The 26,054-nt window shown below is 35.6% G+C and overlaps 1 protein-coding gene across 1 annotated transcript; it reads left to right on the forward strand.

The window, feature by feature from the left end:
* The first annotated feature begins 311 nt into the window (after window positions 1-311).
* LOC119235749 (calcium-activated chloride channel regulator 4-like) lies at window positions 312-26,054 on the forward strand. The gene is made up of 14 exons (XM_037499298.1): window positions 312-470; window positions 4,354-4,494; window positions 4,640-4,787; window positions 8,739-8,847; window positions 10,490-10,667; window positions 10,973-11,191; window positions 11,748-11,975; window positions 16,245-16,419; window positions 17,651-17,757; window positions 20,604-20,819; window positions 21,727-21,994; window positions 23,817-23,987; window positions 24,895-25,137; window positions 25,606-26,054. The coding sequence occupies exons 1-14, from the start codon at window positions 312-314 to the stop codon at window positions 26,052-26,054; spliced, it is 2,811 nt and encodes a 936-aa protein (XP_037355195.1).

The raw sequence follows: 26,054 nt of genomic DNA on the forward strand, positions 1-26,054 counted from the left end.
AATACACAAAGTTTATTTATATTTAAGACATCAACCAAAGTTAGAAAGTATTAAAAATACTTCCTAGGTAAAAATGTGCAAAGTATTATATAGACACATCTGATTAGCCCTGTGTTTGTGATCACTTTTACAATAACATACAATAAAAGGATTGTGTAAACTGGTCGAATATTTTCCTACATACGTAATGTTAACATTTTATATGGTCAAAGTCCCAAAACGAGATAACACTGATAATGTTTTGGAGTATATATAGAGAGCCAGAAGGTGAAAGAATGCCTCTTGAGTTGGTGTAAAACTCAAGGGGGACAATGGGGTTATTCAGAGGTTTTGTCTTTTTCTTGGTCCTGTATCTGCTGCAAGGATCCAATACTTCCTTTGTTCGAGTGAGTGACAATGGCTATGAAAATGTCATCATTGCTATAGATCCAAATGTGACAGAAAATGCAACATTAATTGAAAAAATAAAGGTAAGGAAGTAATGGAATTTCTTTTTTGACTATGGAAAAGGAAAAAAGTTAGTATTAATAATCGTTATGGAAATTTCTGAATGTTTGAGGAAGTTTAAAAGCAGCATGGGGGAGTGAAGACAATGCTAGAATGGGCAGTGGGAATTGGAAGACGTAGACAGAGTTCTGCTCTGTCTCACCATAAGACCAAATAGAGGGAACAGGACCCTGTGATCCTCAGTTTCTTCATGTAAATGAGCAGTTGGACTAAACAGTTCTTTAAGCAAGTGCTTATTGAATGCTTCTGGTTCATCAGAAGAATTGTGACCTAAGAAACAACAGTGAATGAGCAGGAGGAAAGATGGGAGAGCTACTTGGTGAGGTAGCAGGACCTAGACGAAGTAGACAGAGTTGGGCTTTTACTCTGAGCGCCATGCATGGGAAGATTCCAGGCAGAGGAGGGGAATGTTTTCTTTTGCATGTTCAGGAATCACTCTGACTGCAGTGTTGGGGAAACTCTGTAGGAGGTCCACCTGTTACTCATCCTGTATAAGCTTTGTGCGGCATAGAGGTATAGAAGGACACCAGTTTGGAAGTTGTCATGGGTGAGAAGAGATGGTAACTAGGAACAGGGATACAGTGGTAAAAATCAGTTATGAGGGGGATCATGGACAAATCTGCTGATGGTTTATCTAAGCATGGGTATGAGTAAGTAAGAGGGAAAAATAATAGCTGAAAAGAATTCCAAGATTTTGACCCAGTCATTTGGAAATATGGGATTATTATCAACTGAAATGGGGAAGACTGTAAGTAGAGAATATTTTGTGGTTGAAATATCAGGTATTAGTTTAGACATTTTGAATTTGCTGCTTATTAAACATCCACATAAATGGAGATAAGAATCTGAATTCAGGGGGAAAATCTAGAAGTCATTGTAGATGAGATTTCAATCCATAAAAATAAATTAATTCATTAGGTAGTACAGATGGAGAAAAGTCCCAGGTCTGAACTAGGAGCTCTGATTTCTAAAGTTTCTTTGAACTTTAAGTTTCATGCAATAAAGAGCTTATTGCTATAGCTATGTAAGGTAGTTCCCTCATCCCAAACATCAATTTATTCCTTATACTCAATCCTTTCACTAGTATGTCTTTATGCTCACTGTTTTATAACCTTCTACATGATGTTAGTATCATCTATCAGAAGCTAATGAGCATAACTTGCATTGTGAGCAGATGATTCTCTGCTTGCTTTATATCACACTTTCTGTATAAACTCTTGCCACCTAATAGCTTTCATTTATTGATATCTTTTGAATTTTAGAGGAAGTAAAGATTTTTCTTTACTAAGAACATAGGCTTAAATAACAGCTAATAGAGCTAGTTATGAATGATGACATTTTAGTCCAGAGAACTGATGCATTTCAAACTTTTCTGAATCGCAAAATTGTAGAATGTATATATAGGGGCAAAAAATTGTTAATATGGTCCTTTATTGAAGGCTAGAAGTTCACTTGCTAGTAGACATCCTTAGATTACACAATCTTTTCTGAACATTCCCCCAGTCATCTATACTTATATTTTCAGGCAACCTTGTGAAACACTATCATATACATTATACAAAAGAGAACTCATTTCTTTTCCAAGGTCACTTTACGTAGTACAGTTATAATGGAGATAAAGCACACTGGTTATGAAGGTTGGCAAGACCTTGATTTAGCCTCTGGCTTATATGAGATGGCAAAAATCACTCTTTTTTTTTACACTTATGCACATAATCTTACTCTTAGGATACTACCTGACCATAATATAATTTGTGCTGAATTGGTTTATAACTGATGACCTAAGATGACAATATCAAGTTTCCTTATTTCTTTTACTCATGTATATTTTTCATTTTCGTTTTTGTTTTATATGAGAGTACCTGTTTTGGAAATTTTATTTTAATCTTTGTGTGTGTGTTTTTTGAGAGTACCTGTTTTAGGAAATATCAATATTTTAATCTGATCCGAATGGGATATTACAGGTATACAGAGAAGGAATTTGGAAATAATATTAAAGATAGTCTGCTTGGAAAGCATATAAAAATAATAACCGTTAGTAGACAACCTTGTCTTCTCTAGAGAATCAAAGTCATCTCACATAGAGTCTGAGAAACTCCTCATGACTTGAGAAATACCTATCCAAAGCAGTTGCATAGAGATATAGAAACTATAAAGTAAGTGGAATTACTTGGGTTGTACAATATACAACCCATATAACTGTATGCAGAACTCCTTCCTTTATAATCTGTCCCACAATGTAAGCTGCCACGCACACTTTTATCTCATAATTACAGAGACGGATAGAGGGCACTTTAAGTAGATGGTAACTGAGGTCTAAGTATTCCCGTTTCTCCCACCCCCCGCCCCCAAAGAGCAGAGACATCGTAGGGAACAAATAGAGTTCTTCAGTCTGTTTCCAGCCAGTGATGAAGTAATCTTAAATGAAATTTAGGGGTCACTGACTCTTTTGCTAATTTCTAACCAGTCTTTTGGGACTTCTGTTCTCTGCACCCTTGATTCTGAAGGATCCAATGGCTCTGAACCCAATTTGCTCATCTCTTCAGACATGAGTCAGCACACTGGACTCTCGTCAAGAGAAAAGATTAGCATTCCCTGGAATTCTTGAGAGAATAATTACACTGTGGAGTTATGTTAGGTCAGGAAGCATCATGAAGGAGTAGAGACTGCCTGGAGGAAGAAAGCACTGTGGACTAGGCAGCTGTTAGCAAGATAAAGAGGTTGACACAGTGTGATCTAGTATCCAATATTGCTCAATTATTCACTGGGTTTGATCTTATAGAAAAGATGACCCATTTTCTCCACTAAATAGTGGAGTTCTATAGTAGGGGTCTAGAGTAGGCCTATGTCTCTTATTAGGTTCAGGATACTGAACAATATATTATTGTCAGCCTAGGAGCAAAAAGGGCTGCCCTTCCTATGAACTTTTCCATCAGCCAACCCCTAATCCAGCCTCTCCTGGAAACTGCAAATATAATAAAAAAATGTCTATGACACATCCCCACAGAAGTTCCGTTCTCCTTAGCTTGCATCACTTAGGGCTATTCTCATTAGTAATGATAACAATCGGTTTTATAAATATGCGAGTATAGAGTACTTCATAATTCATTCCATCTTTATAACCACTTTATTTTTTTTTTTTATATTAAATTTTATTTTTATATTCCCCCATACAATTGCAAACGCCCCATTCTGACCCCAATCCTTCCCCTCCCGCCCCCCACCCCCCAAAAAGTGTCTCTGGTTCATAGTTTTTTGTTGATTTTGATTTTCACTTTCTTATATTCATTTTCCTGGTCCCTTATTTAAGTTTTCTAGATTCCTGCTATGAGTGAGACCATCCGGTATTTTTCTTTTTCTTTTTGGCTTATTTCGCTGAGCATGATCCCTTCCAGCGCCATCCATGTTGCTGCAAATTTATAACCACTTTAAAGATAGGTAGTAATAGTTTATTTAAATATGTGGAAACTGAGCCTGAGAGTGTTATGTAAATTGATCCAGATAAATTGGTTATATAAATTACCCAGAAAGTGCTAATGCTAGTATTCAAAGGAGATGAGTCCAAACTCTATACCCTTTATCCTATTATATGATTCCCTGAACACCAAAAAGAAACACTTGCCTTTTGATGAAGGATTATAGAAGACAAATCCTTCAAATATGCAAGATTAAGCTGTAATTTTGATGGGACAGGTGGCAAAATAGGAATTATGAGGTAGAGACCCTGTTCATTAGCCTGTTGCTTTTTCTCTTCACTCCTAATTTGGAATATGCCTGAGATGAGCTCCTGCTCATTTAGTCAACTCTCACTTGGTCATCCTCATATGTTTTTCTCCTAAACAATAGGAAATGGTGACTGAAGCTTCCACTTACCTGTTTGAAGCCACAGAAAAAAGACTATTTTTCAAAAACATATCAATATTAATTCCTGAGAAGTGGAAAGCAGACCCTCGGTACAAGAGGCCAAAACATGAAAGCTACGCACATGTGAGTCAAAAACTTTTCTTAAAAGATTGTATTTTCTGTTGCTCCTCAATTTTGCTGCAAATTGATCATTTCAAATTTTTTAGGCTAAACGTTATCATTTCTGTTTCTGATAGAAATGTTTAAAAATCTTTTTAAACATTCTCAGGCTGATGTTAAAGTTGCACCACCAACCGTCCCAGGTAGAGATGAACCATACACCAAGCAGTTCACAGGCTGTGGAGAAAAAGCAGAATTCATTCATTTGACACCTGACTTTATCCTTGGAAAAAAACAAAATGAATATGGACCAGCAGGTAGGTTGATTATATTCTAATAAGCAGCTTTGTATCCAGGTTAGGTGTAACAGTCCTTGGGACCAGAGTTCTAAGGTTCAGGTCCTGACTCTCCCATTTATTAGCTGTGCATTATTAGGTCATTCGAACCAAAGATCTTAAAATTTAGATTGGAAAACTGAGCTAGCCTATTTGTGTTCATTTGCTATAAAATGAATAGAGGACTTCCTAGTTTATGGATTTAGGAACATTAAATTAGATAACCCATATAACTACAATCAGTACAGTGTCTATAAAATTTGAAAACAGTAGCAAATAACAGGGGAATTTCTTTTTTTTTTTTATAGTTTTTTTTTTTTTTTAAAGAGGCATGTATTTTTATTTATTTATTTGTTTGTTTGCTTGTTTGTACATGCACTGGGTACAGTCAGAAGCGCGGGAGGGTGAGAGAATTCACCAGAGCCAGAGCGGGGAGCAGAGCAGGTAGAAGGACCGAAGTACACTGCTGAGGGGAGCAGCGGGCGGCAGGAGAGGTCTGCGCGCCATGCGGGACCCTCCTCCGGTGACCGGGGAGCAGCCGGGGATCGAACCGGCGCCGCATAGGCCGCGGGCAGCTTCGCAACCCAGCGCTCAACCGCTGCGCCACCGGCGAGGCCCAACAGGGGAATTTCTTAAGGCATACTTTTTAGTTTTTAAGTTTCCAGTTCTCCACATCTGGACATGAATCAATCATATCTCACCTCCTTGGAAGGCAGATGGTTAACAAGATGAAAAGAGGCAAAATATCCATTGCCAGTGAAGAGAAAACATTTACAGGCTACCAGTTGTTGATATTAGTATCCAACTTGTCTCCAAGAGATTATGTTTACCTATAAAAATGGCCGCTTCATCTACTTCAATCTAAATGTTCAGATCTTTGTTTCAAATGATCTAATGCACACTATTTTTCATATAAAAATGATATTTTTTAAAGGCGAGCACAACTCACATGTCATTAATAAGGAAATTAATGACCTTCCTCACTCCACACACCCAGGATCACCTCTTCCACTGCCTCTTCCATGAGCATTCATTAAGTCTCTTGTCTGTGACAATCACTCACCTAGTCCTGTTGCTTATTATTGCCTGGACCAGTTCCCCATTCCAATGGTGAAAGTTCCATCATTCCACCCCAATTTTACCCCTCCCACATACACTAACTGACTATTCCTCTCTTCCTTTGGGCCTTTCTAGCTAAACTTCCTATCTGGCATGTCCAGCAAAGTCAGACATTTCATCTAAAAGTATAAATAGCTTGACTTGCTCAACACCTTATATTTAAATTTCATTCAACTTACAAATACTCTGTGTTGAATTTCCAGCCAGATTTCTTTGGCTCATGTTACTAGGTTTCCGCAGATTATAAGGAAAATTATAAATCATTAGAAAAAAACATTTTCTCATCTCAGGGAAGCCCTCAAAGCTACTCGACAATATTTTTACTTTTCTAATCCCAGCTCCTTTCTCAATCTCTATAACAATTGTAAAACATCTACCACTATTTTCCCATTTTCTAGCCATTCTTTTCAATCCAATCAATCAAAAGATGCCTTGAATGAAGAAATAGATTTCCTAATTCTTCCTCTCTATTACCAAACTCATTCCTACTTTCATCTCTATCTCACCTGTCTTAGAAAAGGAGGATTTTCTCTGACTTTTTAATTAAAAAATGCCCTCCTGAGCTCTTGTTCTTTCCCCATGCCCCTACCTCAGCCATTTCCTACAACTGACAGTTCCCCCCATTAGGTGTTTATGTTACTATGTGACTCAACAAGGCTTTGGGGGAACAAAAGATTGAAAGTCCTCAAAATCTATGCAATTTACAATAACAATGACAACAACTATAACAATAGGTACCCAGAAGGATCATCTGGGACATACAGGCAGCTGCTCAGTGTGGCTGGAGTATGCCAGCATAGCAGATATTAAAAATAAACATACCATAAATTTCTTAAAATCAATTCAAATGTTTTTCAGCTTTTCAATAGTCTGTAATGACTTCAAAATGTCTATTTCTTGAAAGTTCAGTTGCACTTGTCAGTGGAATTTGTGAGAAAAATTCTAAGAGATGAGAAGAGAGATTCTGGCCAGAGATCTAAAATCCAGGTAGTCCACAGAACAAAAAGAAAATATCTAAGTCTCAAAAGGAGCCATAAGGGTAGAGATTCCTTTTAGTGAGCCATGATGAAATGTAATGAAAAGTGATTAATGAGAACCACGACTGCCATTTCACCAGTATGGACTGGTATATCTAAACCATTTTGACCATTTCCATCAGTGTCCATGCCAAAAGGATCTCACCAATATTTTCATTAACATTAACAAAATTGATATGGTGAAGACTGGAATATAAGGTAGCAATTATATTATTAAATTGTTAGGAACAGTTTAAAGTTTAAATAATTTCAAAGTTACCTTGTAACTTTCACTCAATCTGGGCACAAGCTTATGAATGAGTCTAGAAATATAAACCATCTGAATCCAATTACTATGCCTAAAAGACACACACACACACACACACACACACAGAGAGAAAGAGAGAGAGAAATGATATTAGAAACGAGACCAGGGCTAGAGGAAACTAAGATACTGACAGAAATAGGAGTGGAATTCTAAGTCTCGGGGGGGTTGGGAGGGGGCTGTTTTTCAAAATAAAAATTATACATATCTAAGATGTACAACACAATGATTTGATGCATATACAGGTAAAATGATTACTACAGTCAAGTGAATTAACAAATCACCTCCTTACACAGTTATATATATAAAACTGTTTCCATGTTTGCAAATCCCTATGGCAGTAACTGATATAAGGGTCTTTTCCTCCCATACTGAAGATTATATAATTCCAGTTTACTACTCTGGCTCCATTAGACTAAGAAACCTCAAGTCAATGTTTTCAAAACTTAACATGTAGAGGAATAACTTAGAGATCATGTTAACTTGCTGATTCTAATTCAGTGGGCCCAACATTCTGCATTTGTTAGATCTGGGTTTACTAATGTTCCTTGAGTGGCAAGAACTTAAAGAAGAAACATGACTTTTGCATAACACTGATATCTCCCCCTCTATTTTCATATCTCACAAGCTTTTAATTTAAGTGAGAGAAACATGCATTGTAGCAGAAGAGACTATATTTCCAATTTCTCCAATTCTATTTCCTCTGAAGTTTTCCCTAATATTGTTACAACAAAATTTCCATTTGTTTCTGTTTCTTGCATTTCAAGTTGTGGATTTACCTATATTCTTCCATTTGCCTTAAAAATGCTAGGTAGAATTTTATTTTTATTTTGCTTACTATAAGCTTACTATATTTCCTCTCTCTAAGCTTATTATATTTTACTCATCTTTATGTTTCCTAGTAACTAGTATTGTGTTAAATATATACAATAATAATTGTTTTCATAAAATTAATGATATGTGTTAAGTACCAAAAAATATTTACCTCATTTTGTCACCCAAAAATTAAATATGTCCCACAGCATTGAAATTATTGTCAAACTTTTCTTCATTATCACTCACTTAAGGAACATTTATAGACATTTTTAACACTTAATTGCCTTGTGAAATTTTATTACCATAGATAGGTATTTATGTTGTTGGGAGGAGTGAGTTTTGTAGAACCAAACCATTGTAATATCTAAGTCTTTCTGTTCCTTCACAACCAAAACCCAAAGTCCAGTCTATTCTACCCATATCAAATACATGATATGTTTAATTGATTTAATATGTTATGGCATAAAAAGACATACTATATTCTATATCAGTAACAATACTGTTATGCAATATAAAGAAATGTTTTTATAAACAAAAGTACAAATGTTTGCAGTTATTTAAAGCCTAAATGTTTTCATTGAAAAAATTCTTAATATATTTTGAGATTCTATTTTGTCACTTGAATGATGACCATGTACTTGAAATATTTCCCCACAGGCAGGCTGCTGGTCCATGAGTGGGCTCATCTCCGCTGGGGAGTGTTTGATGAGTACAATGAAGAGAAACCTTTCTATGCTGCTAAGTCAAAAAAAATCGAAGCAACAAGGCAGGACCATTTAACTTTTCTTAAATTATTCTAGGCTGTAACTTCTTATTTCCTTACACTGATTTCCTTCAAATATTTTTTTTTTTTTTAAAGATTTATTTATTTATTTATTTATTTATACAAGCACTGGGTACAGTCAGAAGCGCGGGAGGGTGAGAGAATTCACCAGAGCCAGAGCGGGGAGCAGAGCAGGCAGAAGGACCGAAGTACACTGCTGAGGGGAGCAGCGGGCGGCAGGAGAGGTCTGCGCGCCATGTGGGACCCTCCTCCGGTGGCCGGGGAGCAGCCGGGGAGCAGCCGGGGATCGAACCGGCGCTGCAGAGGCTGCGGGCAGCTCCGCAACCCAGCGCTCAACCGCTGCCCCACCGGGGAGGCCCTTCCTTCAAATATTAATCATTTTCATTCCAAAGTAGACAATATATGCTTTCTCACAAATCTGTGCTTTTCTGGTTATTTGAAAATGTAGTTCAAGGTAGCTGGCTATTCATTTATAACATATATATATATAACTTTAAGAACATTTGGTATTCAGATTAACATGTTTTCACACATTTTCACCATAGCTGACAGAACTCATTTATGCTGGTGGTATATTCTGTATAAGGGATGTACTATATGCTGGAAGATCAAAATTACTTAACTACAGAAGAATGAATAAAAATGACTAAGAAGGAATAAAAATATATAAAAGTATAAACAAATGCACATACCCAAAGACACATGATTTCAATTAAGACTCTTTAACAGTATCATAGCATCAGTTTCAGGGCACATATTTTAAAGGATGTTACAATGATTATATTTGTTTAAATCATATTCCCCCTAAATGTCTAGTCTATGTGGCAGAATATCTTGACTGTTAATATAGATAACATCATTACATTCACTGAGTTTCAGGGCAATAAATGTAGGCATATATTTAGAAAACTTCCCAAATAACTGAAAGAAATCAAGTCATTTGAATTTGAATGGAAACACATTGAAAAGCTGGGCTATATTCATACCCTAGCATAGTCCCTGTAATCACTGTCACCTGTGGCCAATTTCAAACAAAAAAAAAAATATATATGTGTCTAAAGTGCCTCCACCATTCTGTACTGTCTTAGGCAATACTTAGTCTTTCCTTCAAGTGAGATTTTTGTCACTTTGGATATAAAAATGCTCTTTGAATAATCAAAACATTTGTAGTTATGCCACATCCCACTCTTTTGGGAACATCTTATGAAAGAGATCTATAAAGAACTTTAAGCTAAAGTAGTACTGGGCTTACATGATTTCACAAGATAGTCCAGGTGCCTGCAGTGCATTTATCACCACGAGACCTCCTCCAGAAAGATTTTGGAAAGGGGAACCTATCTATAGCCATTTGCACGAATAGGTCAGCAGGAGCTTGAATCCAAGCAGCAAACTCAACCAATGTATGTATATTGATGATCTCACTTGAAATTTCCTTCTGCAATTTCTTGGGAAAGAGATAGCTCTTCTGGTGGAGCTCTTAAACTTTGCTATCAAAGTAAGATTTGTGATAAACAATAAAAATTAAAATCTTTATATAAGGATCATTGTGAATAGCAACACTAAAGGCTTTCAAAAAATGTTAATGGTTAAATCGTTTCAGAGACGAACTGTCAAATATTTTCAGGTGTTCCACAGGTATCACTGGTCGCAACAGACAGCTTCACTGTCAAGGAGGTAGTTGTACAGATAGTCCATGCAAAATTGACTCAACAACAAATCTGTACGAAAAAGGTTGTCAATTCTTCCCTGATCAAGATCAAATTGAAACAGCATCAATAATGTTTATGCAAGCTATTGACTCAGTAAGTATGACAATTGTTACTTCGGAATTGTATGTTTATAATTCGAGGATATGCTTGGAAGGTGACCTGATGGCTTCAACGTATTAATATAGAGTTCTTGCAACATTGACTGGCACACTGAGTAAGCATTCAATTAGTATTACCTATTATTACCATTATTGAACATTTACCTCACTATTTTATGATTCCTCAATGAATTATATTTCATTAAATGAATAGAGCAGATTTTTCATTTTTTTTGAATTTGTAGTTGAATTTTTAAAGGCATCATATATACTATTTTTTCCATTTTATCAACCTTTTAGGTCACTGCATTCTGTACTAAAAAGAAACACAACCGAGAAGCTCCTACCCTACAAAACAAAATGTGCAATGCTAGAAGCACATGGGAGGTGATCAGCGCTTCTGAGGATTTTCAAAACACAACGCCTATAGTTGCACCACCCCCTTCACCTTTCTTCTCACTGTTGAGGATCAGTGAAAGAGTTGTGTGCTTGGTTCTTGATAAGTCCGGAAGCATGGGGGTAAGTTCATGGGTCCATTTTTCCTGTATGTAAGGACAGGAATCTGGTGTTGAATGCCTGAGAGCACTCTGAATGTTACCTCCACCTGGGTTGTTCTAAATTGCATGGTGGCATAAATACCATCATTCCCTGTCATCATAATCTCATAGAGGCAGTGAATATTATAGTAAAAGAGGGTGGTAATACAGTTGAAAAGACCTAAACCTAGAGTCTGTTTATCCAGAAAATTGAGGGGACTTTAGACCTGTTAGTAAAACTTTAGTTAGAAGATCAGAACTACATATTGAAATATGGGTGGTTTTCTAATCCCTGCCCTTGAAAATACTTCACAGACGTGAGCAGAGAGTGGCTTAGGGGCTTCTGAAGGTACGATATCAGCAGGAGAATTCTTAATATGGTTTATTTTATTTGCATCATCTACATAAATGACTATGTTCAATGACAAAGGTTAAAAGCACCACCATAAAGAAGATATGGCCAGTTTCAGCTGTTCCTTTTCTCCTCATTCAATGAATGGTAAGCATTGTGGTTGTTTCTCTCATCCTTTTTTATGTAGAATTATGACCGCCTAAATCGAATGAATCAAGCTGCAAAACATTTCCTGATGGAGATCATTGAAAGTGAGTCCTTCGTGGGAATGGTGCACTTTGATAGTTCTGCTATCGTCAAAAGTGAACTACTCCAAATAAAAAGTGACAATGAAAGAAACACACTCATGGGGAAATTACCTACAGCAGCTGGTGGAGGAACTTCCATCTGCTCTGGAACTGAATCAGCATTTGAGGTGAAAATTAAACTAAGAATATACTTTTTAAAAAATTATTAGGACATTTTTATGTTAAGTGCTATTGCATATACTTGCTCCCTAATTTTATTTTATTTTTTTTCTCCCATACCATATCTTTACCCAGACTCCCTAAATTTAACGTCTTCACAAAATCACAGTACAATGATTAAAATCAGATGATTGACAATGATATACTATATTCTCTAATCTGCAGACCTTATTCAGAATTTGCTAGTTGTCCCATTAATGCCATTTTTTCTCATTCAAAGTTCAAATCAGGTCCCATATAGCATGCATGTCTTCTAATTCTCCTTTACTTTGTAATAGCTCACCTTTTTCTTTCATCTATTTCATCTTTTATACACTGATCCTTTGAAGACTGTGAGCCAGTTATTTGTAGAAAATTTTTCAGTTTGCATTTATTTGAGGTTTCTTTTTTTTTCAGAAAGTGAATTTTTTATTTTAGAATTTTTTATAAATTATCTTAATTTTTAATGAATTATTTTATTTTATATAATTCTTACATCATTTTTCATTTTTGCATAATGTATGAATTTTCATTTTGGTTATATTCCCCATACAATTCCCACCCCCTTTTTCTGACCCTAATCCCTCTTCTCCCCCCACCCTCCACTGTAGTGTGTCTCTGGTCTATAGTTGCTTGTTGATTTTGATTTTTACTTTATTGCAATTAGTCTTTTTCCGGGTCCTTTATTTAGGTTTTCTAAATTCCTGCTATGTTGCTCCCTAATTTTAATATAAAAAATTCTAAATAGTATAAGATTAATAAGCACATAGAAAAAATTCACTTGATGATTTTTTTAATGGATTAGTGAATCAATAACGGATGAATGAATAAACAGCTTTAAGTTCCACTAAAGAATAAACCCAATGAGGTCAGGGACTTGTCTAGTGTTACTGTAATAATATTTGCTCAGTGAATGCTATTAAATAAAGACATGTGCTTAGGAATCAAAAGTCATCCACTATTAAGGAAATGAAATAAGTTGTATGTATGACTCCACTTTGGACCAGTCCTTCCTTTTATTTATGTGCCATTCAGTTAGGAAAATTAATGTTTATATATTAAAGCAGATGTAGCAGGGTCTGTTAGTCCTAGAGTAAGGAATACAGGTCACAATATGATTTCTGACATCAGAGTAGTAACTATTCTCTTATTTATTAGCGATGTGATCAAGGCAATTTTCAGTCTCTTTGGACTCTCAATGCCTTGGCTATAAAACAAGAAAATAAGAATGCTTATCTCATAGGGTTACTAGAAGGATTAAGTGAAATGATACATTGATACACTTATTCATTATATAATAAATACATCATATACTGTTATTATGATAAGGATATCTTATTTTTATTTAAATGGTCATCTTGAGCTCAAAATTAATGTCAATTATACTATTTTCCTGCTTAGAAATAATGACTGCCTACTCATAGTGTATAAAATTATCTGAATTCCTCAATCTGATGATAGTCAAAAACCTCTCATCCTCCAATAAAAGTATCTTCATCTCTCTTGCCAGCCTTCTCAGTTCAACACTTATGATGTTCTAACTTCAACCAATTTACGGCATACATTGTCTACCATGCCCTGAAGTTACCAACAACCTCCATACATTTGTCTAGGCAACCCATCTGCCTAAAATGTTTCCTTATTTCCATGTTAAAACTCTACCAATTCTTTAAAAGCCCTTTCCTTCTTATAGCTCTTCCTCTCACTCCCAAGCCTATTGAATCTCCCTCTTTTATGAACAGCAAGGCATTTCAGTGTAGGTTTCTAACATGAGTCCTGGGTTCAAACTGCAATTATCACTTACTAGCTTTGTGATCCTAAGCATGATTCTTAACTTCTCTAGTCTTCCATTTTCTTATAGGTAAAACGGGGTAATGTAAGCAAACACAAAGGGTTGTTCATGTTTCAGTATATTCAAAATATACTTATGAGCCTTGCAAAACTTCTCTGCTCTTATAGTACATGTTATTTAATTGAGAAAAAGATAACACATAAATAAATAAATTTAAAAATTACAGATTGTGGAAATAATGTTGTGAAGAAACCATACAGGGAGACGTTATAGAACAACTGGCAAAGGAGGAACGCTACCTGTTTTATGTAGAGGAACCACTGAGACGCTCTCTGAAGGGTGACATTCAAGCTAAGATTTGAATACTCTTTATCTAAAGAGTAAGTGGTTCATTAAGAAAGAAAAGTGCAAAGTCCATTTGGAAAGAGGTGGAAAATAACTAGATTATTCTATGACGTGGTAAAAGCTAGTGGCATGTGAGCTTGACAAACAAGGATCTGAGGAATGTCATATACAATGATTATATCTTTCAAAATTTGAAAAATAAAGAGATTTGAATTTTATCTTAAGCACAACAGAAAGCTAGTGAAGGGCTTTAAACTGATAGTCAATTTATATTTAGGAAGATGATTCTTGTTGTCCCATACAAAATAAATTGTAAATAAGAATAGCAGTACAGTAGTAACCTATGGGCAGGTTGGAAATCTAGATTTGGCTCAAACTACACAATATATAAAACACATTTAAACAAATGTTTAATACATGGTAGCAATATTACATTTTGTTGCTTCTATTGAACTGTAGAATACATTAGTTGTGTCTTTGCAACTTACTTCTAGATCTCCTCAGTCTCTAGCCCAAATCTCAATATTTTAAAATTTAATTTAATGGTTTCAATGAATGCAGGAACCATGTAATTCCTGTTAAAACATAGCAACTATGGTTAGATTAACACATCCTAAGTCCTCAGTGAATAAACTAATACATACAAGGGAGAAGAGAAGGAAAGAGAACTCTATTTCATCTTTGAATCTTCAGCTTGCACTCAGCTGTGTAGAAAGGTATGGTGGGAGTACTGTATAAATGCTGTAAATACATAAAAGCATTTTGTATTTTTCAGTTTGATTTTAACGTATGTCAGAATATATTTTGCATATATTACAATAGATCTGCAACAGTCATCCTCTACTTGAAAACCTGGGAAATTTGTTTTTTTTTAATTTTTTAATTAATATTTTATTTTATATAATTCTTACATCATTTTTCATTTTTGCACAATGTATGCATTATCTTTTTGGTTATATTCCCCATACAATTGCAACCCCCCCTTATTTTGACCCTAGTCGTTCCTCTTTCCTTCCCTCCCCCGCCCCCCGTAGTGTGTCTCTGGTTTATAGTTGCTTGTTGATTTTGATTTTTACTTTGGAGTAATAAGTCTTTTTTATGGTCCCTTATTTAGGTTTTCTAAATTCCTGCTATGAGTGAGATACCATCCAGTATTTTTCTTTTTCTTTCTGACTTATTTCACTGAGCATGATCCCTTCTAGCTCCATCCATGTTGCTGCAAATTGCATGTGTTTATCTTTTTTGATTGCTGAGTAATATTCCATTGTCTATATGTACCACATCTTCTTTTATTTATTTATTTATTTATTTATTTACACAAGCACTGGATACAGTCAGAAGCGTGGGAGGGTGAGAGAATTTACCAGAGCCAGACCGGGTAGCAGAGCAGGCCAAAGGACTGAGTGAACCACATCTTCTTGATCCAGTTATCTATTTTGGGGCATTTGGGTTGTTTCCAAAGCTTAGCTATTATAAATAGTGCTGCTATAAATATAGGGATGCAGGTACCCTTTGGAGTTAATGTTTCTGTGTCATTTGGGTAAATACCTAGGAGTGGAATTACTGGATCATATGGAAGCTCTATCTTTAGTAGGTCAAGAAATCTCCACACAGCTCTCCATAGTGGTTTGACCAGTTTGCACTCCCACCAGCAATGCAGGAGAGTTCCTTTTTCTCCACGACCTCGCCAACAATTGTTGTTGCTAGGAAAACCTGGGAAATTTGAATTGAAGCTGATTGTTTTGTTCCCTGATACCAGCTTTATTAGGGGTTTCTACTTTCCAAACTCTCTTCTACAAACCTACACATACCTCCTCTCCAAATCCAGAATAGTCACTGATAATGTGGCATATTTTTCTTCTTGTCTTGGACTCTGTTTCTTAAAATGTTGTACTAAGAAAGAAATAACAAAGTGACTAGAGAAGAGGAAATAAAGTGACTATCCTGGGATAAATTATCTGTACCTTCTTTCACAAGCACTTAGATAGACTTACCTTTCTGGACACTTTTGTTTTATTTTCTCTGTACATTTTTTTAAAATCTCCCATCAATCTACCTGATCTGGGAACATTTGTTAATTATACTGTCATTTTGTTTGCAGGTAATTCGCAAACAGTACCCACTAGATGGATCTGAAATAGTGCTGCTGACTGATGGGGAGGATTCCACTGCAGGGAATTGTGTTGACAAAGTGGTAGAAAGTGGGGCCATTGTTCATTTGATTGCTTTGGGACCTTCTGCTGATAAGGGAGTCACAGAGATGAGCAAACTAACAGGTAAAATATGACCTACATGTTCTAGCCTTTTGATAACAGTGCATGTCTAGAAGCAGACAATAATTCCTCTCAATCTCTTCTGTAGGAGCAGGGGGGCAGAGTCAAACCAGATCCATTCTCTGTTCTGAAGGTGTTCTTAATCCAGTTGGCTGGGGAGGCAAAACTATGAATCAGAGAGCATAACCAGATAACCTTCCTCATCACAGGGGGCATTTATAGGAGTCAGACACTATGTGAACAGAGGAAGTCTTTATTTTTCCCAGAGTCAAGATAGAAGACGAGAGAGATGAGGTGACTCCTATGTTGGACCTTGAAGAAGGTGTTGATTTTTTCTGGAGAAAAAGTGGTGAGAAAAGATGATCAGGTCATGAGCAAAGTAATCATGCTGGAATGACAATGTAAGAGGCACATGGAAGATAGTGAGAAATTCATGAGACCAGGACATATGCTACAGGATAGGGGTAGAGGTTCAACAGAAATGTATACTGAATAGATCTAGAAATAACATAGTTTCTAGAATAACTGCTGGGTAGTTGTTATTTTAGATATAGAGACAGGTGATAAAAATGATCTACATTTTTAGTGTGTTTTTAAACATACTGAGAAATAAAATATTTGCAATTTTGTAACATTGATTTCTAATGTTACAAAACTTGTACTTGCTTTTCAATACTTAGTTGTACAAACTCCCATTATTTCAAGGTGTTTTATGGCTATTGTTATTTATTTTGTCCCAAGTGTACCTTCACAGTAATCATTTTCTGATTTGTCTCTATCACTTTCCGTTTTCTCTCCTTATTACTAGCAATTGTCAGAATACCTTACCTCATTTATCTTTCTAATTCTCTGATTCTGATATACTCTGACTAGAAAATCTAAAATTCAACATTGTTAGGCATGTATGTTAAAGTGAATAATTCCCTGAAAGGGCTGTGTGAAATCTGTGAACATTAATGCATTGCATTATAACATCTTCTTTTATATTTCATGGTTATTTGATCCATATCAGTCGAGCAAGATTTCTATAAATAAGGTATAAAATTAGTTTACACTTATTAGTTATGGCATTTAAGTGAATATTTCAGAGTTAATTTTTATACCTTCTGATTTTGACCTATTTTAATAATGCATACAGAAACTATGATTTTTTTAACCATTACCTTATTAATCACTGTATGTGAAAACTACTTACTTCACAGAAAGTTACCAAGTTAATATATTTACATTTTAGGTGGAGTACATATATTGGCCTCAGATAATGTCCTCAACAATGGTCTCATTGATGCTTTCTCAGCCCTTACATCAGCAAACGCAGATGTCTCCCAGCAGCCTCTTCAGGTCAGAATTACCATTCACTCAGTTTGTGTGTGTGCATTTAGCCATAATCACAAAAAATGGTAAGGTCGCTATAAGTTTTACATTCTATATTTTTCACAAAGTAAATTTATAATTAAAATCAAAATTTCAATCTGAAATAGAAATCATTCTTCAGATATGACCAAAGTGGTGAAATAAGTAATGAAATAGCAGATGTATAGTTTTACTTTTCCCACAGGCTTGGTTAGAGGTAAAGTTAAAATCCAATAATGTTGTTTTCCACCAAAAAATAAGCTTTGTCTAATAATGTAATGAATGCAAAAATATGTTTCTATTAATATATAAAAAATATCTTGTGCTTCTAAGAATTTCCCCACCCTTCATTGCTATGAAATAGATTTAAATTAGTCAACTGAATTCAAGAACTTGGTTTGCAAATGAAAAAATATATATGTATATCTTGGAAATAAATTTATCAAGAGAGTGAATATCATTGCATATTTATATTCCTTAGGCTTCTCTTACCTTTCAACCACTTTTCCCACTGGCATTCATTTTATTCACTTCTCTTCTGAACTCAACACCACCATTTTCTCTTACTTAAAATCAAAAACTTTGAATAAGCTCTGATACTTCTTTGTTTATGTCCCATGTAAAATGTCAGCACAGTGTTTTTCCTTACAAATATTTAAAAAAAAATTCTGTTTCTATCCTTATCTAATTCTACCGAGTTGATGTCATGTCACTTTATACCAACAATTTTTTCTTCCATCTTCCAATTTAAGTCACCGCCTACATTAAAACTTTCCTTGATCACATAAACAGACTGATTTTTTTCTCCTCTCCAACAAAGAGAAGCATAGTAATAGGATACAAGTTCGGGATGATACGTGAAGATTGATTTGGAGATCTGATATAGCCTTGCCCTTAAAACGTATTAAAATTTAGCCTGAGGTCTAGTTTGGCTGTGTACAGAATACAAACTTAAGGAGAATAAAGCTCATTTTTTCAGATTTTCTGGTTGAGTGAGAGAATGACACTTTTTTCCAAAAATGATGGGTCAGAAGGGAGAACTACTTTTGAGGGTATTATTTTATGTTATTCTTTAACCTTAGAAATTTTGAGAGGATGGTAAAACATTAAAATGGAACTCTCCAAAGAAATCTAAAAATATGAGAAGAATGTGAGAAATCAGAAAGAAAGATGATAATTGCATATAGGAGATGCTCAACATTTTGAGAATGGAGTTTTTTAAATGGTGTGAAAGGGGCAGGAAGACAGTTTGAGTAACCCTCACTTGAAAAGTCTATAGATTCTTAGAGAAATAATTTTTTATTAAAGGGTAAACTTTTGGAAAGTTAATCTGGATTCATATACATGATAGATTGGTCTTGGGAGAGAATTTCTTGTATGTTACAAGAATCTGAGTTGATGGAGCGTGGATTTGGATGGTGGCAGCAGGAATACAGAGGAGAGACAGACCCCCCGTTTACTCAGTGATGTTCCCATAGTATTTCTATGTAGACGAAACCTTCAAACTTTCCTAGATGCTTCTGATGGAGAGTCTAAAAAAAGTCATTTACATTCATATTTAAGTCAATAATACCTTCTTTAGTCAAAAGCAAATCCACTTAAATAGGATGGGGACTTTTGTCTTTGTAAAGATGTTTCAATGTTTGACTCCCTTCTATCAGCACTGGGTGAAGGCTTCTTGTTTATGAATGGGTTGGAGTAGAAGTGGGATTCCCCCTCATTCCTAAAATGACACGTCTGTACAAAGCAACTTGTTGGTCAGTAGATGATATTGACTCTCCTGACTAAGAGCTATTCATGAAGACTTGAAAAACATTCCATCAAGCTCCTCTTAGAGAAAGAACCTATGTTTTATTTCTTCTCTTCTCAAGATTCCAATATTCATTAAGTTTTCCTTTTTCCACTCTGGTTGGATTTGTTTACCATCCAGTGCCATTTACTCTATTATGTGTCAAAATATCACACATGAATATTGGACATTTCAAGATTTCAAACAGGAAAATATCCATTAGTACTTCTCTCATTATCTGGTAGTCCTGATTTTCTCTCTAGAGCTGCTTCTCCCATACTAAGTATATTCTAGCCACCATCAAGAAGTTTACTAAATGCCCAAAAACAGATGACTGGATCAAGAAGATGTGGTATATATACACAATGGAATACTATTCAGCAATCAAAAATATAAACTCACTCCATTCGCAGCAAAATGGATGAAGTTAAAAGGGATCATGCTCCATGAAATAAGCCAGAAGGAAAAAGAAAAATATTGAATGGTTTTATTTATAGGAGGAATGTAGGGGAAACAAATATGGGATCAGGAAAAAAAAAATAATATAATAATAATAATAATAATAATAAACTAACAGGCACCCATGGATGAGAGACATTATATGAGGAAGGGGGAGGGAAAGGAGAAGGAAAGGGAAAGCGATGAGGGCAGGGGAAAGATGAGCACAAGGATCTATGGCGATGGTTCATGGGCAAACTGGTGGTGGGAATTTTATGGGGAATACATAACTATGTAAAAGATAGAAATGAAAAATAAATATATATAAAAAACTGTAGTTTTATTGAAAAAAAGTTGACCAAATTAGATGGATAAACTGAGAATAACACAAACACACACACACACACACACACGCCTTACAGCTGATTTCTTCTCAGAAGTTGTAGTATCCTTTAATACTAAAATCTGGAGAAAAAAATAATAGCCATATATACCCCATCCTTTCCTCATATTCTATATTTACAGATATTAAGGATTATATTTAAAAAGAAAAAGAATAAAATTATTCTCTTCTCTGGTCATTAATTTTTAAAATATATTTGAACAGCTTGAAAGTAAGGGATCAAAACTCAACAATAATGACTGGATGAATGACACTGTAATAATTGACAATACAGTGGGAAAGGACACATCTTTTCTCATCACCTGGGCACGAAATTCTCCTGCTATTTTTCTCTGGGATCCCAATGGAACACCATCAAATCAATTCACAATGGACCCAGCTTCCAAAATGGCCTACCTTCGTATTCCAGGAACTACAACAGTAAGCAATCAGCTTTTAGACTTCCTCACAATTTTTTTTTTTTTATATAGAGGCATGTTTTCTTTCTTTCTTTCTTTATTTGTTTGTTTTTTGTTTATACATGCACTGGGTACAGTCAGAAGCGCGGGAGGGTGAGAGAATTCACCAGAGCCAGAGCGGGGAGCAGAGCAGGCAGAAGGACCGAAGTACACTGCTGAGGGGAGCAGCGGGCGGCAGGAGAGGTCTGCGCGCCATGCGGGACCCTCCTCTGGTGGCCGGGGAGCAGCCGGGGATCGAACCGGCGCCGCAGAGGCCGCGGGCAGCTTCGCAACCCAGCGCTCAACCGCTGCGCCACCGGGGAGGCCCTTCCTCACAATTTTTTAATAGCTGAAAATACATGTCATAATTGAGTGCCAATATTTGCATGGTTGTCATAATTAAGGTAAAATAAAATGTAATTTCTATGCCTGTATGGTTCTGAAAATTATGGTGGAAAGAAAAGGAAAAAAGAACTTATGCCCTAAGAGTAAGGAAAACAAGGGTAAAAATTAGGTAGGCTAAGAATAACTTTGAGGAAGAAATGTAAGAGTCTGTGCAGTTTAGTGTGTAGATAGCTACAGAATCATTCCTTATTAGCACTACCAGATCATAGACTATAAAACATGAGGTAAAAGAATAATAACAAGACTCACAAACTTTCCAAAACTTGTTTTTCCTACTTAATATTTCACAGTGTTTGGACACCCTGCATGACAACCATCAGTATGTCCTATCTAAAGTGCCTCAACTCTCATCCTTTTACCCTCAAAAACACTCAAAACCCTGTTTATTCTGCAACACAAATAAGACTTATTTTAGAGTAGGACAATGAAAACACAGAAAACATACTGATCTTATTAACCCATTGTATTTTCATTGAAATTTTTAGACTGGAGTTTGGACTTACAGTCTTCAAGCCACATCAAACAATGAAATATTAACTATTACCGTGAATTCTCGGCCAGCAAATCCCTCTGTGCCTCCAATCACAGTGAATGCTAAAATGAATACAGAAGCAAACAGTTACCCCAACCCAATGATTGTTTATGCAGAAGTTACACAAGGGTATACACCCGTTCTTGGAGCCAATGTGACTGCTTTCATTGAATCACAGAATGGACATACAGAAACATTGCAGCTTTTGGACAATGGTGCAGGTAATTCACAGGATTCCATGAATAAGCCTATATTTTTGTAACAGGATATTTTATGGGTCATCATGAGTGTGTTGAGCAGTAGGACACACAGCAGAAAAATTGCTGCAGATTAATGATGAACAGCAGAAACAGCAGGAAATTCTATCCAAGTGAAACATACAAAGTGATTAGCAAATATCTTGCATATGGCAAGCACTCAAAAATGGTATTTACTGCCATTATTGTCTGTCATCTAGATATCTGATGTCAGTCACCCGTTAGGAAGGTCTTATTCAGAATACTGAGGACATTAAAGATATTGAACAATGTTTCTTAGGGATGTTTGGTCAAGAAATCCTGGCCAGGAACATAAAGCACACGCAATCATATGGATGGGCTTTAGTAGTAAATTTGTGTCCCTGGCAGTGTGAGGGAACAGGCAAGAGCAATTCCCAATATCTGGAATAATGTGCAAATGTGGTTCTGAGAACTGAGGATCAAGGGCAGGCAGAGCTGCCACAGGTGAGGAGGACATCACTGGGGCATCAGATACCAGGTGTGACCCAAGATACCCTGTTGGATAGCCTTGTCTGCCTGGTCTGCATGGATGTTACTTAAGACCTTTTTCCCAGGTTCTGAATTATTTTAGGAAAGAACCTTCTTTTGAAAGGTCAGTGAGCAAGAAAATTATCATGCTGATAACCATGTGAGTTATCAGAATTTTCTATCAATATCTTCTATAATGTAGTTAATTCAGCCCATTTATAATACTGTCATCAACGAGACAGCCCTGCGAAGAGTTAGAAGGCAAAATTGTTCTGAAGACACACGTATGAGAGCCTTCATCTGATATGACAACACATTCTTCAACTATTTGAGTAGTTCCTTTACCCCAACCCTTCCATATTATACTAAAACTTACCTGCATCCTTTCATTTCTCAAGGTTTAACAGATAATTACTTAGCTAATTTCAAATGCTCTTACATAAGAAGGAATTTGTGATTTACAATGACTCTACAGGAGATCTCAAACTTCAGCATGTGAAAGAATCACCTAGAGGCTTGTTAAGACAGAATGCTGGGCCTTCCCTCAAGAAATCTGCTTTCTTAGTAAGATATATGGGGATGCAGATGCTGCTGGTCAAAGAACCTCATTTAAAAACCTGCGCTAGTTTCCCTTGAGAAATGTGTTTCAATTTAATAAAGCTATTATTGGTAATATCAAAAATTACATGATATACTTGAACTTCCCTAAATATTTATTCTAATAGCAGATGGGATTTTCTATTGTCAGACTAGTGACTTAATGGATGATAGAGCAAGCGGTGAGGATTTAAAAAAAAATGGTGGTTGGATATAAGTAATTTATAGGTGATTGTAGTGAAACTTAAATCCAATGCTAAGATACTCCCTCTTTAGTGGGGATGAATACAGATGAGGACAAAATGTGTTCAGAAAAAGTAAGATGTGCAAGCAAACCATTTGGCTAAGAAATGGTAAGAAGAGTATTATAATAATCCCCATGTAAGTTGATAAGTTGAAGACATTTATTATACATACATAATTATCAGTGATGCACATGTGTAATATTATGCACATACATTATAAAATATTGCAATCATATATAATATTAGTATATATAATTAAATATACTATTATTGGTATATTTATAAATTTCAAGGATATCAATTAAACAAGATAATGATTGGCAGAGGGGTAAATATTCCTCAAGGAGTCAATCCCAATCAAGAGACTATGCTAATAAAAATGATATGTTTGGTTTAGAGAATGCATAATTTTCTCTATTTCTTTATAATAATTTATTTTTCACTTCTATAACAAGGTGCTGATGCTTTCAAGAATGATGGGGTCTACTCCAAATATTTTACATCTTATTCACAAAATGGCAGATATAACTTAAAAGTACGTGCTCACGGAGGTACAAGTGCCACACGAAGAAGCTTCAGACATCCCTCAAACAGAGCTGCATTTATCCCAGGCTGGGTGGTTAATGGTGAGTAATTTATGATATCAAAATCCCATGATGGGTTGAATAATTGTGAGTTGATATGACTATAGCTTGAAACATTTTATAATTCAAAATATAGCTTTTCCCTTTATAAAATTTCTCAGCCATGCTGGGATTTGCCACCAAGTTAACCTAAACTTCAGTGCACTGTGTGGCATATAGTAAGCTCTCAATTAAGGTGAGCCATTGTTATTTTAGTCTCAAGCACCTTATCTATATCAACAATTGTATTCCTAATTTTTAGCTCAGGATGAAGGAAACAGGCTAATATGTTATGTGCCCAGACACAAGCCAATGTTAGAAGTTATCTTTCAGGTTACACATGCTGTAAAAGATACATACATATACATATATTTTTTTGAAGAAAAATGTGCTGAGTAAGGTGATGATAAGATTTAAGATGCATTCTTTGTTGGTTTCCCTTTTTCCTTGTCACTTATCTTGCGACTTTTAGGGGTTTTCTATTAGCAACTGGAATATAACCTAAAGTATTATTCCTCAGCTCTTGTAGTAGGGAGGGAGGAAGATTTGCCAGGAGTGATTCGAAGGGAAACAGTAGCTATTTCCCCAGGTTTTTTCCAGCTTGGAGATCATTTGAAAGATAAAGAATTTTTTTTTGTTTGTTTTTAAGGCATATATTGAATTATATAGCACTATTCCCCTTCATTACAAAAGTCTTTCATTATCTGATTATATCCTGCAATAGACTAGTCCATATGCTAAAAAAAATTCTTCCATTAACTAGTGATTTCTGACTTTGTCACTGAACATAGTAAAATGCAGGGAGGGAGTAGGGGTAAGGGAAGATATATGGGATAGAGAAGTCAATTCATTGGTTTGGAAAATTCAATTACAGTTTTTCTCATTAAATACGATGAATTTTTTAATGCAGGGAAAATTGAAGCGAACCCACCGCAACCTGAAACTGAAAATGATACTCAGACAACCTTGGAGAGTTTCAGCAGAACAACAACTGGAGGTGCATTTGTGGTTAACAATATAACCACAACACCAGGTGCTCCCTTACCTGACCTGTATCCCCCAAATCAAATCACAGACCTTGAGGCTACACGTGATGAGGATGAGATCAGTCTAACATGGACGGCACCTGGAGATGACTTTGATATTGGAAACGGTAAGGATGATGTGTCATGAATGGTTGATTAAGTGAAAGGTACTCATTATGAAAGTAAGCACAATGGTGAGTGAAGGGAAACCATTTTGAATTGATAGTACATTAAAGTATTATATTAACTTTATAATCTCATGTTTTGGATCAATTATGACACATTTTTTTCTTTTATTGAGGTTGGTAGCATATTAGTTTACATCTAATATGTGGGTTTCAGCTGTTCATTTTCTAACCTCAGTAACTGAGTAACTGTGTATGCTACACCACACCCACCACTAAATGAAGGGTAACACATTTTAACTGGTCCCAATTTCATTTGGCAGAGACTAAAAAAAAATTCAGCTTGCCTTAGAAAAATTAGTCTGTGAATATGAATATAGCTTTGCACAAATGAGCAATGTTTTTCAGAACGAATAAAGAAGAATTTACTGTGATATAGTTTCTAAATTAAATATAACTTTTTTTTCTTAGTTAAACAGTACATCATAAGGATTAGTGGAAATATCCTTGATCTACAAGACAATTTTGATGATGCTCTGCAAGTAAACACCAATAATCTGGTACCAAAGGAAGCCAACTCCAAGGAAACCTTTACATTTAAACAAGGAAATACAACCGGAGAAAACACAACCCACGTATTCATTGCCATCCAAAGTGTGGATAAAAGCAACTTGACATCAAAAGTATCCAACATTGCACAAGTAGCCTTGTTCATTCCTACAGCAGACACCAGTCCTGATGAAAGTAATCCTAATCCAGGTCCGAATCCTGATGGAAGTCACCCTAATTCAGGAATTAGCATTTCTTCTTTGGTGTTGATAGTGGTTGGATCTGTGGCAGCTGTTTGTATCATTATAAGTAGCACCGTTTGTGTCTTAAAAAAGAAAAGAAATTCAAGTAGACCTAGTACAGGGTTTTAA

Source organism: Talpa occidentalis, unplaced genomic scaffold (assembly GCF_014898055.3).
Source record: "Talpa occidentalis isolate TD23 unplaced genomic scaffold, MPIMG_talOcc4v2.1 talOcc4.9, whole genome shotgun sequence".
NCBI lineage: Eukaryota > Metazoa > Chordata > Mammalia > Eulipotyphla > Talpidae > Talpa > Talpa occidentalis.